Source organism: Arachis hypogaea, chromosome 8, assembly GCF_003086295.3.
Source record: "Arachis hypogaea cultivar Tifrunner chromosome 8, arahy.Tifrunner.gnm2.J5K5, whole genome shotgun sequence".
In the NCBI taxonomy this organism is placed as follows: domain Eukaryota; kingdom Viridiplantae; phylum Streptophyta; class Magnoliopsida; order Fabales; family Fabaceae; genus Arachis; species Arachis hypogaea.
Window position 1 is genome coordinate 26,254,334 of NC_092043.1, and position 19,020 is coordinate 26,273,353.

At 31.4% G+C, this 19,020-nt stretch overlaps 1 protein-coding gene across 1 annotated transcript; it reads left to right on the forward strand.

Annotated features, from left to right (window-relative positions):
- The first annotated feature begins 1,021 nt into the window (after positions 1-1,021).
- Positions 1,022-5,774, forward strand: LOC112706618 (beta-glucosidase 12). Its single transcript, XM_025758011.3, has 13 exons — positions 1,022-1,157; positions 1,234-1,303; positions 1,398-1,456; positions 1,712-1,787; positions 1,881-1,958; positions 2,046-2,133; positions 2,595-2,850; positions 3,485-3,636; positions 3,746-3,963; positions 4,447-4,478; positions 4,616-4,718; positions 4,803-4,911; positions 5,301-5,774. Exons 3-13 carry the CDS (start codon positions 1,406-1,408, stop codon positions 5,464-5,466), a joined length of 1,329 nt encoding a protein of 442 aa, XP_025613796.1. The 5' UTR covers positions 1,022-1,157; positions 1,234-1,303; positions 1,398-1,405; the 3' UTR covers positions 5,467-5,774.
- Positions 5,775-19,020: the final 13,246 nt, after the last annotated feature.

The following is a 19,020-nucleotide window of genomic DNA, read 5'->3' on the forward strand; positions in this document are numbered from 1 at the left end:
CATTCTGATCCAGCCCACTTCTGAATGATCGTCACTTGCTCTAGTCATCCATCTTTAAGACAAAAAAAAAAAAAAGAAGAAGAGTAACCGATGTTGAAAAGTTATTGTGTGCAAAATGTTAGTTGGTGTAGTAATTGTATGATTAGAAGATAGATCTAATTTAACTTGAATATACAGACAAGGATAATTAATCACTATTGTCATCCAGTCATGCTCACGATCTAATTAGAGATTTATTTGTTTTAATAAAAAGGGAAAGTATGAGGAGCCAATGAAATATTTATACAATGTGTACAATGGAGGTTTATGGAATATTAGAGATATAATTATTAGTGTTACATTTTTTCATCAGCTGAATCTTTTGGGATGAGTGGTATCATGACATGGTATTAAAGCGCTAGATCTGAAAGGTTAAGAGTTCGATCCTTGGTGAACCCAAAAATTAAACTAATTTTTCGAGAAGATGTACTTGGATGGTTATTCTAAATAGTATAGGAGATGTTCATTTCATAACTTAATAGCCATTGTACACATTGTACAAATAGTCCATTGTCTCCCCAGTGGATCCTAATAAAAAATATAAATTCTGTTTTTCAACCAACAAGAAAAAAAAAAAGAAAGGAAGAAAGAATAAAGTTAACTTAAATAATCATAAAAAACCTTTGATTTTGATTTGCTGCCATGTAAAATAATTTATGCTATGAAACTTTTATGTGCCCTGACGGTACCTTAGTGAAAAAATATAAAAATTAATTTTAAGTGTTTAAAATTAACACTTTTATAAATTTAAAATTTAGAATAAAAAAAAATTAACTAATTGGCTTGGCAAAATAAATGATGGAGAACAAGAGTATTAATTTGCTCTAGAACATAAAAGAAATTCTCATGATTACATATTTACTTGCTTAACTACGATTAATTAGTCATTGCAACCAGCAAAAAGTAGAAGAAAACAAGTTGCTAGTAAAAAATAGTTGTGTTATATATATATAGGAAAAAAGGCAAATCCTGAATTGAGATCAACTGAGATAACAGTGAAGGGGTTTATTAGCGTTGTTGTTATCGGCGTGGTCTTTGCTACTTGTTCTTCTTCTTCGCTCAATCGGAGCAGTTTTCCAGAAGGTTTCATCTTTGCCACATCCGCATCTGCATATCAGGTATGTATGTATCTATCCATCTCAATTATTTGAATTCAACTTCATTCAATTAATAATTATTACATTCGATGCGCAGTACGAAGGTGCAGCAAATGAAGGTGGAAGAGGTCCAAGTATATGGGATACCTTCACTCACAAATATCCAGGTTTTTTTTTACTTTCTTTCAATAATTATTTTATTTTCTTCAACAAAATTTATATAGATATTGATTAGACATTGTTTTGTTCAATGTTGATTAGAGAAAATAATGGACAGAAGCAATGCGGATGTTCTCATTGACCAATATCACCGCTACAAGGTATGCATATATGCATTTATCCATATTCGAATTTCAGCTTGTGTACGTAACAATTCAATGGTTAATATACTTTTAAATAGAGTTTAGATCTAGACGAATTATTAGTTATTGTTAATCTGTTGAATTGAAAAATACTATAGGAAGAAAGAATTTTACTTCATGTAGTAATTTTTATATAAATGCAATTATTAACTATAAGTATCATGTAAGTGCACTTAAATGTAAAATGAGTTGATTTGATTTGTCATATTGTAGGAGGATGTTGGGATCATGAAATATATTAATTTGGATGCATACAGATTCTCTATCTCTTGGTCTAGAATACTCCCAAGTAAGTTGAATAATAATGTTGATCAATTCTTATCCAAACTTAACTTTACATGTAGGTCCATATTAACTCACCTTAATCAATTCTTATCCACAGAAGGAACGCTTAGTGGAGGTATAAACCAAGAAGGAATCAAATATTACAACAACCTCATCAATGAGCTGCTGGCTAATGGTTAGAGTTTGCATCTTAATTTCTCATGCTGTTTATGGTGGTAACGGTATATAGTTGATAATTGTTTCGGGATGACTAATTTTACAGGTATACAACCATTTGTTACCCTCTTTCATTGGGACCTTCCTCAAGCCTTAGAAGATGATTATGGAGGTTTTTTAAGCCCTCGCATAGTGTAAGCTAGTTTCCATATGTTAAAATATCTATTAATTATTAGTATATTTTTTATTAATTTAAATTTTTAAAAGAAATAATTTCATAATATCATACTTTCTATGAATTAAAGATTTAAAATTGATCTTTTGTTATCATTCATAAGCTGCCCACTTATATTAATTTATTTAATTATGCTACATGTATATCAAAATCAACTACTAAAATCAGCCATCAATCTAAAATATATGTTAAAATATAAATACACATTGAAAATAAATTAAACCATACATGTATTTATATACAAATATATTAATAACGGATTTTAGTATCTGATTTTGACGCACAAATTACATTTTGTAATTCATTAAACTTTTAAAAGGAATGATTTTGTGACATATTAAATTAAAAAAAATATAGGAAAGCTTGTTGTTTCAATTTTCCTAAGAAATTAATAATTATTTTATTATGATGAATTGGTAGTGATGATTTCCAAGATTATGCGGATCTTTGTTTTAAGGAGTTTGGAGATAGAGTAAAACATTGGATTACTCTGAACGAACCATCGACTTTCAGCACCGCTGGCTATGTAATAGGGATGTTTCCGCCGGGACGTTGTTCCGATTGGCAAAAGCTAAACTGCACCGGTGGTGATTCTGGAATTGAACCCTATTTAGTGGCACACCACCTTCTCCTTGCTCATGCAGCTGTTGTTCAATTGTACAAGGCAAAGTATCAGGTACTGTAACAGAATTTCTATAAGGATTCCGTTAGGGAGACAATGCACTATTGAGTTACAAAATGAACATCCCTCGTACTATCTAGAATAATCATCCGAGTAAACTATTTTGGGGTTCACCAAAGATCGAACTCTTAACTTTTCGGAGTTAGCGCTCTAATACCATGTCATGATACCACTTTTTCCAAAAATTTCAGGGAAAAGGTAACACTAATGGTTATATCTCTAATACTTCCTGAATCTTCATTGTACAAATATTCCATTAACTTCTCGTACTTTTCCTTTATATAATAATGCTATTAAAAGTTAAATAAAAGAAAATAATTTTAATAAAAATAGTATTTGTAGTTTTTCACGTACTAAAATCAGTTACTATATATTCTTATAAATATATGTATTATTTAACTTTTATTTTATACTAGTGGTTGATTTTGATATACACCTAACACGGTTATAATTTTAAATATTTCAAAAAAATATTAGGTGTTATATTATTTCTAATTATGTTTTTGTATGTATATATGTATACTATACAAATATATAATAATTAATTTGGTGGTTGTTTTTCGGTGTGTCCATAACATTTTTTTATTATTTTAGATCGAAAGAGTAGTGTAATTAAAATGTATTGCAGGTACCATTGTTACTTGAAAGGCAAAATAAAACAACTACTCCTCCAAAGGGTTTGATAGGTATAATATTGATATCTCACTGGTTCGTGCCACTTTCGGATACCAAATTGGATCAAGAAGCTGCTCAACGAGCAATTGATTTCATGTTTGGATGGTCAGTACTAATTCCATTATTTTAATAATAAGCTTATATATACAATAATAGAAGTTTTTTTTCCTTTAAAATAATAAATTATTAATATATAACATTGGTTACTTAACAGGTTTATGGAACCGTTGACCAGAGGAGACTATCCACTAAGCATGAGATCCTTGGTTGGAAAAAGATTGCCAAAGTTTTCAAAAGAGGAAGCCATGAAAATCAATGGCTCATTTGATTTTCTTGGACTAAACTTTTACACTGCTAATTATGCTGCCGATGCACCTCATCTTCAGCATGCCACACCCTCTTACCTCACAGATTCTCTTACCATTCTTACAAGTAATTATTAAGGAAGAATAAGGACACACTTCTATTAATATTTTGAATAAAGCATATTTTTTTATTTTAAAAATACCTTTAAGTTTTATTTTGTTTTAATTTTATCTAAAAGTTTTCGATTTACACTAAATATACCGCTGATAGCTAAATTTTTAAAAAATTTAAGACTAATCCAGTAATAATACATGATAACTATCTCTAATTTGTTTGTATTAATGATTATTCTTGTAAAATTATTCGTTGCTGAATTAGTCCTAAGTTTTTTAAAAAATTAGCCATCAGAAATATATATTTGATGCAAAAAAAAATGGATAAAATTAAAATAAAATAAAATTTAAAAATATTTTAAAAATTTTTAACAAATTTTAAAAACAAAAAATATACTTTATTCTAATAATTTTTTCTTTTAAATTGTATATATATAAAACTTGAATTATTTAACGTTAGCCTATTTTATTATTTTTTGTGATGCAATATATATAGCTGAGCGAGATGGGATACCCATAGGTCCAAAGGTACATAGTACATATATATTATATGTTTATTTAATATACAAATTTAATTTTGATATACTAATTTACAGTATAAATTGACTGTATAAAAAATTTTACATTATTATTATTCACGCGTTAAAACTTAATTATATTTTCAGGCCGCTTCATTTTGGTTCTATATTTACCCAAAAGGGCTTTATTACCTGCTGCTCTACATCAAGGAAAAGCACAACAATCCTTTGATTTACATTACTGAGAATGGTAATAAATACATACTAACAATCCTTGTACGTATTTTCTTTAATTTTGGTATGCATGAGAGTATGTATTTGACATCATTTATAGGTGTGGACGAATATAATGATCCAACGTTATCATTGGAGGAAGCTCTTGCTGATCCTTACAGAATTAAATTTCACACTGATCATCTTTTTTATCTTCGATCAGCAATTTGGTAAGTTTTTTTTTTTTTTTTCTTTCAATTCTCTGTATATAGAGACCACTTAATTTCTTGATATTTATATTAATTTATACATATAGTTTGATTCGCTAATTTTTCTTTTGAATAAAATGACAAATAAATTTTTAAAGATTTACGTTTCGGATAAATTGATTGCTGAAGAAAAAATATATCAATAAAGTCTTTCACGATAACAGATGTGGATAAATTAATTTAAATTAAAATTTTTTATTCTAATTATCTAGACTAATTTAAAGATAATGTGTCCACATCTACTATTATAAAAAAACTTTATTAATATTTTTTTTATAACTAATTTATTCAAAGTGTAATTCTTTAAGAATTTATTTATCATTTTATTTATTTATTTTTTGCAACATAAGGAACGGTGTAAATGTCAAAGGATATTTTATATGGTCATTATTCGATAATTTTGAATGGGCTGAAGGCTACACAGTGCGATTCGGAATTTACTTTGTGGACTACAACAATGATATGAAAAGGTGTGAAAAGCTTTCTGCAAAATGGCTTAAGAATTTTTTAAAGTAATAGTAAGCATTATTTATTATAGAGAAGTGTATGGAGTTCAATATTTTTATTATGAATATTGAAAAATTAGTTAATATTACTTTAAATATAAAGGAAAAATATTAGTCACCTAATGGTTCTTTAATTTTTATGATATATGTGTCTTGCATTGCCTCGGATAAATATGGATGAAAGTATACAATCATAGTTATTAGTTAATTAAGTGATTATGATATATCTGTCTTTTTAAGAGTATGTATTATTTATACTATTAGTTTAACTTATTCAAGTGATATATATCAATTTATTATTTATTAAATATACACAAATTAAAATATTAACCACCTCACGTGAAACGAATGATCTTTAATTATATTTTGTTAATTTTTTTATAATACTGAATGATCTTTAATGAACATTTAAAACATGGCTAATGTCAAATTCATCAGAAAATCAAATACGCGATCCAATAAAAAAATAAAAAACTGCAAACGTAGTCTTTTTCTTGCTGGATTTTGACTCTCAAATGGAATATAATCTTATGCATGACAAATTGACAATATTCAAATTTCAAAAGATCTTACGTGTAATGTATACAGTTTAGTGTGTAGTTGAAAAAAGCAACTCGGAAAATTACTCCCCATCTACTCACTAATTTATTTAATTTGTTTTGCCCTTTTCCTTTGAGTATTAATGCTTCAATTGACTAGCACGATAGACAATTAGTCTTGACATAATTAAAGGTAAAGTACTATTTGATTATACAAATAGTTGTTTGATAATTATACAACATTATATTTAAGGAGATATTATTTTTATTGTTGTCAAACTCGCAAGTTAACTCGTAAATATGGAATCGAGTTAACTCGGATATAAACTCGATCCTAAATAAACTCGGCTAGACTCGGTCAAACTTGCGAATCTAAGACCGAGTTAGCGAGTTTGTGTTTTTTTTTTCATTTTTACTCAAAGAAAGCGTCATTTTGAAATAAAAAAAAATTACTTTTTCTATTAGGGTTACGATAACACTCCTAAAGAATGGAAGAAAACTCACTCACAACTCACTCATCTGCATCGTTTCTCTCAATTCTCACTTTCTCCATGTTTTGCCACAGTTGTCGTTCTCTGTCGAGGTTCGCCTGCGTCTGCTACCTCTACTCTAATTTGCGTCATTGTCTTTGTGAATTTTACCTCTGTTGCACTCTGCTCTGTATTTCTTCACATCTCCACTATCCGCAACTCCATCGTGTTATCACCGTTCACGAGTTCGACTACTTTTCCTACAGTCCTATCTCTGCTCTGGTTCATGCCGTTGTAAAGTCCATGACTCTTTGTCGCCGTCATTTCGTGCTGCTGCACCCTTGTCATATGTCCACTGTTGCTGGGACTTTGCCCTTTTTTTGTTTCTGCATCCTCTATTTTTTGTTTGTCTTTGCCACTTCTTTAAGCCTTTGCTTATTGATTTATATTTTTTTTTATTTTTTAAATTTTATTGCTTCTAATTTTAGCCTATAACTTATTGTTTATGTTAGATAGTCAGATGGTTCATCCATTCATGACTGTTAGTAATTAATTATTTTGATTAGAGTTAATTATATGTCGTAAACAGATTGTTGAAGTTATATTGAATGTTGAATTGTCAAATGTTTATTATTTTAGTTATGTAGAGTTAAAGATTTATAATTTTTTTTTTTTTACTTTCATTATTGCAGCTTTGGTAAATTATAGTGTTAGTATAATTTATAATTTGATTAATTTTTGGGTTTCTAATTTGATTATTTGATATTGTTCAATGTTCAATTAAAGATTTAATATTACAGATTTAAAATTTTTAATTTTATCTGTTCTATGTTGTATTTGTATAAAAATAATTGTAGAGAATTTAAATGTGTATTTTAAAGTATTTGTTATAATATGTGCTATTATTTTAATTTACTATATGTTTTAAGATTGATATTGTTAATTTCAAAGGGTTAGAATTAAGTAAATATATATATATATATATATATATATATATATATATATATATATATAAACTTCATAACAAGTGAACTCTACGAGTTAACTCGCACGAGTCTACAAGTTAACTCGCAAGTCGAGTTTAGGTCAGTTCCACGAGTTTACTTAGACTCGCAATCATTTTAATAATCATTGCTTTATAAGTTATATATATAATCAACCCTATGTAACTAAATATGAATAATAAATTCCTTACAAATTAATGATCTATCAAAATTATTCTATCTAGTAAGTAGTAAAACCTATTTATGAGTTTTTTTTTGGGGTCAAAAAGGACAACCCAACTTACCCCAATATAAAACAGCGCGGCGTTTACCTTTTCTTATAATTGTAATCATATTAAATTTATTACTGTAATATATATGATAATGTTTATATACTGTAATTTGGATTTAATTTTAATATTTATAAGTTTACAAGTTTCGTATAAGTATCCAATACTGTATTATTATATCATTTTTTAATTTTCTAAAATCTATCTAAAAATGATACAAATACTATAAGATAAATTACCAAAAATGTACTCTTAATTTTATTATTGATAAAAATACACTTAAAATTTTATATCAACAGAAATACCTTTAAATAATTTTAAAATTTGAGAAAAACAAAAAATAAACAATGAAAATATATTGAAAGATTTTGTTATCTTGTGCTGATATATGTTAAAATTATAAATTAATTTTTTTATTTTTAATATATTTATTTTGTATTTATTAAAAATTTTTAAAACCTTCTATTATTAATAATTTTATCATATGTCTTTAAACACATATTAACTAAATTTTATATATATTAAAATATATGTAGTAATTTTGCACTGGATGGAATTTCGTACGTAGATGGAGAAGCAATATAAGTCAAAAACTTAATTGGGGTGTTTTAGTTTCATATAAATAATAAAATAAATGACAGATCAGAGGATATAAGATTTATTATGGGGTATCCTAAAGTCATTCCCTTTTATATTTTATTTATGGATGACTCATGAGACAAATATTTGATTAGCTTATGTGAGAAAAATAGTCGCGAAACTTGACTAATTAAATTCCAAATCTTATCATGATCAAGATTCATGCCGAGATAGAATAGATAAAGAGGAAAGAAAAGGGGGGGGGGGGGGGGCAAAGTGCAAATTTCCATTTGATGAGTCATTTGCTCATTGTGAGGGGTTGGGATTTTTTTTTTTGTTATTTGAGAGAATAAATCGTAATTTTTTATTATTAATTTTATAAATAAAAAATATAAAAGAAATTAACAAATTAGAGATTATATATTATTTCTTTAATTAAAAAATTGAGAAAATTTATTTCTGTCCATATGATAATATTATGCAATAAGCAGAAATTTTCATACTATTATTTTAGGGATAAGTATTGTTTTAGTCTCTAATGTTAAGGGTCATAATCGAAATCGTCCCTAATGTAATTTTTTATTTAGAATCGTTCTTAATGTTGTATTTGATTTTAAAATCGTCCTTTATAATTTTTTCAGACATAAATGCCCTTTCGTTCATTATCGGTAGTTATGACAACAGAAAAGCATTATAAATATATATTTAATGGAAAAAAAAGGGTAAAGTAATGTTAAAGCCACTGTTGCAGATTCCACAATCGTCAACCTCTTGGAGGGAGAACGCTATGGCTGTCCAAAGCTCAACCTCGTCTCGAAGCAAATTTTCCTCGCATGGTAGGTTGTTACTTTGTTCCCATGGTGAGAGGCTGGTGTTGCAAACCTCGGGGACCAAGGAGAACCCAGGTCGCAGATTCTGGGGCTGTGTCTACTTTGAGGTTTGTTTTTTTTCTTTTCTTCTGAAGTGAGTCGTTTGGGTGATGGAATGGAGAGTAAACACGGTGGTCGGTGGATATGTGTAGGTACAACAAGACTGCAACTTCTTTCATTGAACAGATCCAGAGACAGAGGTGGAACACTCAGAAATTACAAAAATAAGAAGGAAGGTTTTCTCGCTGAAATGAAGAATGAGAGAGGCAGAGTGGAAGCTGAAGGTCGTTGATGTGTTAAGGTTTTTTGGGTGGGTTGGATTTGTGTATTTGCTGCTACAGAATTTTTTTAAAGCAACGCAACAGTGTGTAATTCTATTGAACCTGGTATGAAATGTGTGTAGGAGTATGCTGTTGTTGTTGTTGTAGATAAATTGGGTTAGGGTTTATTTATTAGGTGGGTTTCCTAAATATGTTCTGTTGAATCTGTTTCAATATGTATGAATGACAATTATGTAAGCATGGTTAGTTTTTAAAATGATAGTAGAATTTTAGCTTGGCAAATACATGGGTTCTATTACTGAACAATTTCATAACAATGTCATAAACATGAAACAAAGACAAACTTAACTCAACATGGTAAATGTCAGAATAACATACATAATAAACATAGTGTTTTACACCCATAATTAATCCCAAAAGGATTGGTTGGTCCAAGCCAATAATTCGTACAACATTCAGTAGCTCATAAAAAAAATATCACCAACAAAAAGTAGTTAACAAGTCCACACTGACATTACCAGAATCTAAACACAAACTTAACTCAAAATAAATCAACATACATTGTATACAAATATGATAATATGATGCTAAGTTTTCCATTTTCCTAAAGCAATTCCCATTTTTTTGGAGGCAACTTTGTCATTAACTTTAACTTCTTTGGAGAAATGTAAGGTGCTCCAGAAAGCATAACAGAGAAGTGTTTAATAGGTTGGCTTGAAGATGTGGCAAGGGTTGGCTGAGATGCGAGAAAAGTTCTGGTGGTTGGCTGTGCTGAGGATGAAAGAAGTGCTGAACTTATTGGGATGGCAAGCTTCTTGAGTTATGGATCATGTTGGGCTGAACAGTTGGGCTTAGTGGTTCTCTTGAGCCTGCCTCTAGGCCTTTTTGGCTGTGTTGCAGAATTGGACTGGGCTAAAGATGGTGGTTGTGTTGTTGAAGCAGCTTTTCGCTTGACACCTAGTTTAGGAGTGGGCTGTGAAGATGCAGTCTTCCTTTCTCCCTTGGTAGCTGGAGACTGTGATTTGATGCTTCCCTTCTTCTGCTTGCCTTTGCTTAACTTCTTTGAATGTTGGGCCTAAGAAACAATTTCAATTAACCACAACAATATTAGGTATATGATAAACTTCAGACAAGAAGCAAGAAAAATTAAAAAGCATACCTCATCCTCAGTAGAATTAGGGCATCTGCTTTTGTTGTGTTCAACTGAACCACATATAAAGCACTTTTGTTTCTCCCCCTTCCTTGACAAGTGAGTGCCACTGCTTTGTTCTTCATCTCCAGCAGTTGGTCTCCTCTTTTTCATTGGCCTGTGACTAGGCCTTCTATACGGGGGTGGCATAACATCAGGATGTGTTGTTCTCTCCCAGAAATCAGGTCTGTTCAATGGGTGAATGACTGACTCGTAGCACTTCAAGTACGCTTCTTTCTTATAATAGTCAGCCACAAAAAAGTTCCAAGTCAAGCCCCTTGAATTTGATGCAACTAATAGTATGGACACAAGGTATGCCACTCATCTACCACCTTCTACATGAACACTCATAAGTGCCTAAGTCAATAGCAAACTTGTCTAATTCGTTAACAACCTCATATTTCTGAGTTGCAGACCAATATGGCCGCCACTCCCCAGCTGATCTAGACCTCCTCTCCAACCTAATTCTAATCCTAGGTAAGATTGTCCCTGAATAGTTCTAAGCAAGTTTTCTATTTTCTGCCCACCTAGTCATTAGTTTAACCCTGATCTCCTCTAACATCATAACTATAGGCTTCTCTTTAGCATCAATTACAGTAGAATTAAAGCTCTCAGACATGTTGTTAACCAGTGTATCTACTTTAGAATTAAAGGCGAACCTAGATCTAGACCAATACCTAGGAGGGATAGCAATTAAGTACCAAAAAGCTTCCTGATTCACAGCTTTCAGTTCGGCCATGTACCTCTCCCAATCCTTCCAGTGAGTCGCTTTAGCACACTTCCACATTAGTTGCTTCAGTTGTAACCATGGAAACCTTTTCCTGAAGTTGTTGCTGTATAAGTGTCTCACACAGAATCAATTGTCCACTCCTGGTATAACATCCTCATATGCTGGCAACAAACCCTACACTCATGAAATCAATGAGCATATAGTTAGGGATACTTGATATGCAGTAATTCACAATGTAAATGTGCATAAGTAAAATGTGGTGAAATATGCTTACTTTCTGTTGATCAGACATGAATGTGGATCTTCCCATCTTCTTAACCCTAATGTTAGATGCAAGATGATTTAGGAACCAAGTCCATGAGTCCTTGGTCTCCGTCTCTACAATCGCATATGCAATGGGTAGTATTTGATCATTCAGATCCCAACTTATTGTAGTGAGCAATTGTCTTTTCTGGGGTGTCTTCAAAAAGCAACCATCTAGACTAATGAAGGACCTGCAATGCTGGAAGCTCTGCTTGCATGCTTCCAAGCACACGTAAATCTTTTGAATGATGCAGTAATTGGTCATGGATGAGGCTTATGCTTCATTATTAAAGTCAAGGACCTTTGCACTTGTATGCGAACAGAGGAGCCTGGATTTGCCCTCAAGAGCTCATGTTCATAGTCATAAATCCCCTTATACTGCTCTCGAAAGGTTTCCTGAATTTCATCCAATGCAATCTGCTTAGTCCTCATTGCTATTGACTTAGTGACAGTCAAGTTCCACTTTTTTTGAGCCTTTGAAACCAACTCTCTTATCTTCACCTTGGGATTTGATTCAACCTTCTTCTTAAATGCCTTGCCAAGCCATTTCGAATGTTAAATTCCCACCCTGTGTGCTTGTGTACATGTGTGAGTCAAATTCATGCTGCGAAGCTGGCAAGTATTCTCTTCTCCAATTTTTGCAGCATACAACTAAAAAGGATACTCTCCGGAATAAACAGGCCTAACCCTCTTCAGATCACACTTCCTAAATGTAATTACCCTTGCGGTTTGCACAACATATGCAGTCACGTCTTTTTGTGCCTTGTGAACTGGATACTTCACTCCCTGATGGTCTGAATCTGACCCCTCAACTCCAAACTCGTGGTCCAAATCTAACTCATCATTGTTTGCTCCCTCATCATTGTCAAAGTTTTCAATTGCCACACCCTTCCTTTTCACAGCCCTGCGTTTTTCAATCATGACATTCACATCCTGAAACCCACTTCCATCGGGATCAAGCTCATCTTCGCAGTCGATAAAGTACAAATCATCTTTATTGTCGTCCTCTTCTTCAGATGGTTTATACTTTGAATCAAGACTGTCACTATCACCAGAATTACCAAACTTAGCTTCCTGATTAACATCATCGTCATTGTCTCTAGTCTCTGCCCCAGAATCATCAGCACCTGGTTCAGATTGGTTTCGCCCTGCTTGTTCTCCACCATACACAACTAGCTCTTGTCCCTCACTTTTATTAACCATCCCATGATCCTCCTCAACATCAATGTAGCCAGCAACAGGAAACACGTCTTCTTCCTCAACCTTGTGCACAACATACAACTCTACATAATCTCTCAACTCTGTTATTTTATACATGGCAATCAAATCTGCATCACCTTTAAACAACTTCAAATTTTCCTCCATGTTTTCATGTGTAGGATCCTTGAACCACAACGCTGAGATATTCTCCTCCACGTAACCAAACTGCTTTAGCTCTGCATAGGCTTCAAATACGGACAACCGATCACTATCAATCTCTTCTATCACTGTTGTTTCTCCTCCCACATACTGTAATGGCCCGTTCTGTTAGTAAATCATCCTTCATGGTAGACTTTCAGTTTAAAATAATCCATTCTCTTCTCCAACACCCTATGAGTAAATTACTATCAGAACACATTACCATATTGCAACAATAGAAAAAAAAATAAAATCACGAACCACACAGACCTCCTTATTTCACAGTGATGTTCAACCCTAGTCTCAACACACATGGCCTCCATTCAACCATCAACAAACTACCAAAACCTAAACTTCTAATCCGAAACTAACTACTATGAGCAGAACTACCATAGTCAATGGAAGGAGGGAATCATACCTACGCCAATCCTGTGAGTATTGCCTGATCGACTGTTCACATCCCTTCCTTCCAGTAACCCGAACTCGCCTGCTCTCTTCACTTCAAGAACATCTCGTTTCTGATTCTGGGTTAGGGCACGCTGCAATCACATTGATTTATGAAACGTTGTGATTAACGTTGTGGTTAATGTTGAAAGTTTACATGCAAATGAAGACATGAAGTATTTTGCGCAAAACATCAAAGTTGAAAAGGATAGCTTCGTCATTTACAAAAAAAATTATTAAAAAGAATGATTTTAAAATCAAATACAATATTAAAGATGATTCTAAATAAAAAATTATATCATAAACAGTTTCGTTTCTGATCTCAATGTTATGAACCAAAACAATACTTACTTCGTATTGTTATTGGATTTTGCTAACAATAAAGGCTCACGAAAATTCGTGGGCTCAAATTCAAACTACTAGCTAGGTTAGTTCGCTAATCACTACAAACAAAAAAGAATATTAATCCTTTTCTTAAAAAAAAAGTGTTATTTTTAACTTAAAAATCATTAATTAAAGTATTAATTAATGAATAATAGATCAAAGATTATTAGAGAGAGGAAAAATAATATTAGAAATCTTTATTATTTATCTTTTAAGTGCTTCATTGTTTTAAATATTAGTGTACATAAAAAAATATAAAAACGGATCGAATATAAGCTAGTAGAATATTATAGGGGTCTATCTACTGTAAAGATGCATTTTTGTACAGATTTACAGATTTTTGTTTTATTAATTTAAAAGTGTATCACTAAAAGTGTTGCTTAAAGAGAAAGTGTTATCCTTAATCGTTAACTTGGCTCTGATACCAATTTTTTATTGTCGATTTTTCTTTTAATTTCTTTTTCGAAATTTCTATTAACTCTTTATATTTTACTTTGAATAAGTTTATAATTTGTATAGATTTGATTGGTAGTGCTTTATTCATAATAAAAAATATTGATTATTACTAGTATTTATAATTCTGATAGTTTTTCAATCTTGTTTTAGTTTATAATATTCTTTTTTGCATGGATTATTGTATATAAAATCTTTTATCTGTTTGTCTTTTTCTTTAATATAATTTCTCAAATCCTCAAAAACTTCTTTTATTTCTACACTTTCTGTTGTTTCTAAATATCTTTTTAATTTTTCAACTTCATTCTCCATTTTTTCTTTCAACAACTTTAATTCTTTTAAGTCATAATATGGTTTTCCAGGCATTTATAAATTTTTTAAGTTTAGCTCCAACTTGTTTATATTTATTTTTATTTCTATCATTTTTATTACAAGGTCATTAATTTCAATCTGAAGATTATTTAATTCCCTTTTATACTCTTTTATTTTACTTTTTAATTTTTTTGCCCTTTTTTTTTTTTATTTTATTTTCTGATTTTTCAATCTTTGTATGCTTCATTATTTATCTTAGAATTTCTGCAAATTCTATCATCGATTCATCACTATTTTCTAGAGATTTTATCATTCTTTCTAACTCTTCAACTTCTCTTTTCAACTTGTCATAAATTATTTTTAGAGCTTCAAATGCTCTTTGATTTATTTCAGAAAACTGTAAATAATTCAACCGATTTTCTCTTTCAAAGAGCTCTTGTTTCTTGTCTTGATAGGTTACATATATTTTTTCTTTATTTATTGTCATAATTTAGTGTTTAGGGTTTCATTTAATTTTTCGACCTTTTTTGTTAATTCTTTTATTTCAGAATTTTCTTCTTTAATCTTTAACTTAGATAAACTTAAAGGGCTATTAATTTTAGATTCTCTTATTTGAAAATTCGATGAAACTAATTTTCCTGATGGTTCTTTTAATAATAGAACTGGGTTTTCAATAGCTTTATATTTTGGTCTTTCTGTTTTTACAATTTTCTGAAATAATTCATGAACATAAATTCTTTCTCTATTTTTAAATATTATACTATGATGGCTATTTGTTAAAGCGTAATTTATTGCATATGTAATTGAAAATGGTTCATCGTCTTGTTCCATTAGATTTTTTTTGTGAAATTTATAAGCCAGACTTATAGATCTTCCAAGATTTTCAGTTGATAAAGGTATAGCATATCCAAGATGGGCATTGAATTTAACATTTACGTTTGCCAAGTTTCCATGAACAATTCCAATTATTTGATCTATTGGGTCATCAGTAATTCTTTTGTCACAGATTGCTAAGCTTATTGGTGAATTAATTCCTTTCATATATGTAGATTTGATTAAGACTTGTATAGTACTAATATGAATCCATCCAATTTTAGATCTTTTTTGTTGATCCTTAATTTTCTCAATCTGTTTACTCAATTCTTCATCATTTATCAAAGCTATTTCAAGTTCCCCATTGGCGGATTTTATCTTTATAGGGGCTTCAAGTTGAATTTTTCCATAGTATATTATATTTTTTCTATTAAAACCTTCTTTTAAAAGATTTTGTTTATTAAAATTTTCATTTGATTTGAGATTTAATTCTGTTTTTAGAACAGCCTATTTTTCATTATCTAATAAAGCAGTTAATCTATAATAATCAGATTCTTCTGTTAATTCTAAACTTTCTAAATAATTCATAATTGAAAGACTAGGATGAAGATGTACCTTTCTAGAGAAAAACTTCCTTTATTTAGTATATTTTACATAAGATATTTTTATCTCCAGAGGGGAGATTGTAGATACTAACTCCAGAGGGAGTTTAGAATTATTTTTCCCTAAGAGGATTCTTCCTCAGACTATAGAATCGCCTCGGCAGCTTCCTCCTTGCTCTCCTAGCATATGAGTACTCTTAGCCTCCTGCTTCCCATTGTCTGATGTCTCTTACAATTGCCTAAGCAATCTATTTATAATGGTTGGGTCTGATGGACAATTCCCATCCTTACCCTTCTTATGACGTCATTGTTTACGTCATTGTTTATTATCTTGCACCAGCTACATTGTTGGTGCTCTATGACCTAAGTGCTTACGTCACTATGCAATAATGTTAAGAGATGCTTCAGATGCACTGTCCTCCTCTTTTATCATGTGACCCTCAGATGCATTGTCTTCTTCTTTCATCATGTGAGTTGATTCCGTTTCATTATTGCTTTCTTCAGATAACTCTGAGGCACATAGCTGGCACTTGTGGTCTTCTCTGTCTTTTATCAAATAGCAGAGATTCCTTTTTATCCCTTCAGGGAGCTTTTCTAAAAGTCCAGATAAGTTATAGAATGCTGATTCAAATTCCACCAAGAGTCTCATCTCTCTTTCCTCAATTTCATTTCTTTTACTGGACACAAGCAGAGTATTTCTACTTTTATAATTAATCCTTGTGTGAGATTCCTTCGTTATTCTTTGAGTTCTTTCAAAGACCCTTGCCAATGTGCTGGCTAGCCTTCCTTCATGACTGTAAATTGTTAAGTCTTGAATCTGATCAATTGGTTGAAAATTTTCTGGGAAGACGGACATGAATATTACTTGGTGTGCTGGAACCAAGCATTCTTCTTCTTCATTAAAAATAGGTTGACTGTTTGTAAATTTTAGGGATATATCCCTTGGATTTATATTGTCAATCATATTTTTAAATCTCTTTACTGCATCAACGAATCCTGCAGGAAACTCACTAATAATTTTTAGATCATTAAAAATTAAAATTGTATCAATTAATCCATACTGAAAAAACTGATAGGTGTCCGATGGGGAAGCATTTGGAAATATAATCAGCTTTGTTAGCTGTTCTTTGGCAATAGGATAATATCTCAAAATTGCCCTTTTTTCTTCAGTGTTGAGTTAAGAAATTAACTAAATTAATTAATGATGACAAACATTATTTTTGAGCAAAATAAATAATTAGTGTTGATTAATTATATCTACTTATTAACTAATTGTTTATTGTTGCAGGCCAAATGTTAATAGCCCAAATGGAATAAAAGGCATTCAGCAAAGAATATTGGGCTAAAAGCAAAATAAAGAGCCCAAGCAAAAGCAAAGGAAGAAACCAAAGAAATTAAATCGGGCCATGCATACTAATACCCGATCCAAGCCCGAACTGGTTTCAGAAGTGAAATTCCCTCTCTCTTGCTTAACTAAAAGCAACGCTCTTCTTCCTTCTAATCAAGTCACATCAAGATTTCAGAAAAAGCAAGAAAGAGAAAGAGAAGAAAAGCTTCTTTCCATAAGCCATTAACCAAAGAAGCAAGAGAGAGAGAGTTGAAGTTTGAAGCACAGAAGCTAAAACAGAAATCCCAAGCTAAATCAAGCTTAAGAAAGGTAAACCATATCATCTTGCATGCATCAGATCTTCATCCTTTCTTCCCTACTCTCTGCTCTATCCGAAAATGGCCTTGAAGGGAAAGTTGTTCTCTGCCCTATTCTGCTGTGTATCTACGGTCTTAATCAAGACTTGGGGACCAAGTTGGTGTTCAAGGGTTCAGATTTGGTTGACCATTGGAAAACAAGTTCGGTTACTTCTTCATGGCTTTCGGTCAAGTTGGAAAAGTCAGAAGCAAAGGTTACTCTTTGATGTTAAAAATGAAAAAGTGAATCTGTGAGTTGGTGAAGCTCAAGGCTCAAGGTGTTGACCTTGGATGAAGAACCAAGGAACATGCATGAAGATAAAAAGGAGCTTGCTGTTCATTCAGAGGTAAGGAGAGAAAATCAGAGTTTTGAAAGTTTTGTTCTGAGAAAGCTCTTTGAAGAAGTTCAACTAACTGGACAGTGTAACCTACTCAAAGGTGCATTCCGCCAGTATGAAGAACTGAATCAGAGGCTTGCTAATCTGGTTTTTCGCATAGCAAAGAGGCTGTTGTTGAAGTCAATCTCCTTCATGTTTTTCTGATTGTAATGTACTTTTCTAAGCTTATCTTTCTGTAATTTCTTGAGAGAAAAGGAAAAGTGAGAAAGCTTAAGAAAAAGCCATGAGTGAAAAGGCTGAGAGATACACTTGAGAGAAAAGCCTAGAGTTATTTTCAGATTTCTTTAGGTTGGTTAAGTGTCTTGTATCTTATTCCTGTTTGGTATCCCTTTCTTAGTTGGGTTAGCACTAAGAGTAAATAGTTAGGTGTTAGCATAGCCAATGTCAAGTTAGGTTAGAACTTGATTGTGAAATTGGTGTATGTAATACTGTTAACTATAGTGAAATTCTTCCATATTTGTGGAGGAGACTGGATGTAGGTTGCATAGCTCAAAGCAACCAAACCAGGATATATGCTGGTGTAAGCCTTTTCTTCTCTGTCATGTTCTGTTTTCTGTTATTCATGAGACAAAAATAAATTGTCTCATAAATTTTCGCTGCTGAGTTCAAACAGAATCATATTTGTAACTTCTACTAAAAGGTCAAAACAGTAACTTAAAAAGAAGGCATAGATTCAACCCCCCTTCTCTAAGCCTACTACAACCTTCAATTGGTATCAAGAGCTAAGGTCTCAAGAATCAAGCTTAACCGCTTGGAGCAAAGATCCAATGGCGAACAACTTGGGCACAACCACAGTTGCCTACACCCTCACTGAAGGTCAGTCAAACAACCGACCACCTTTCTT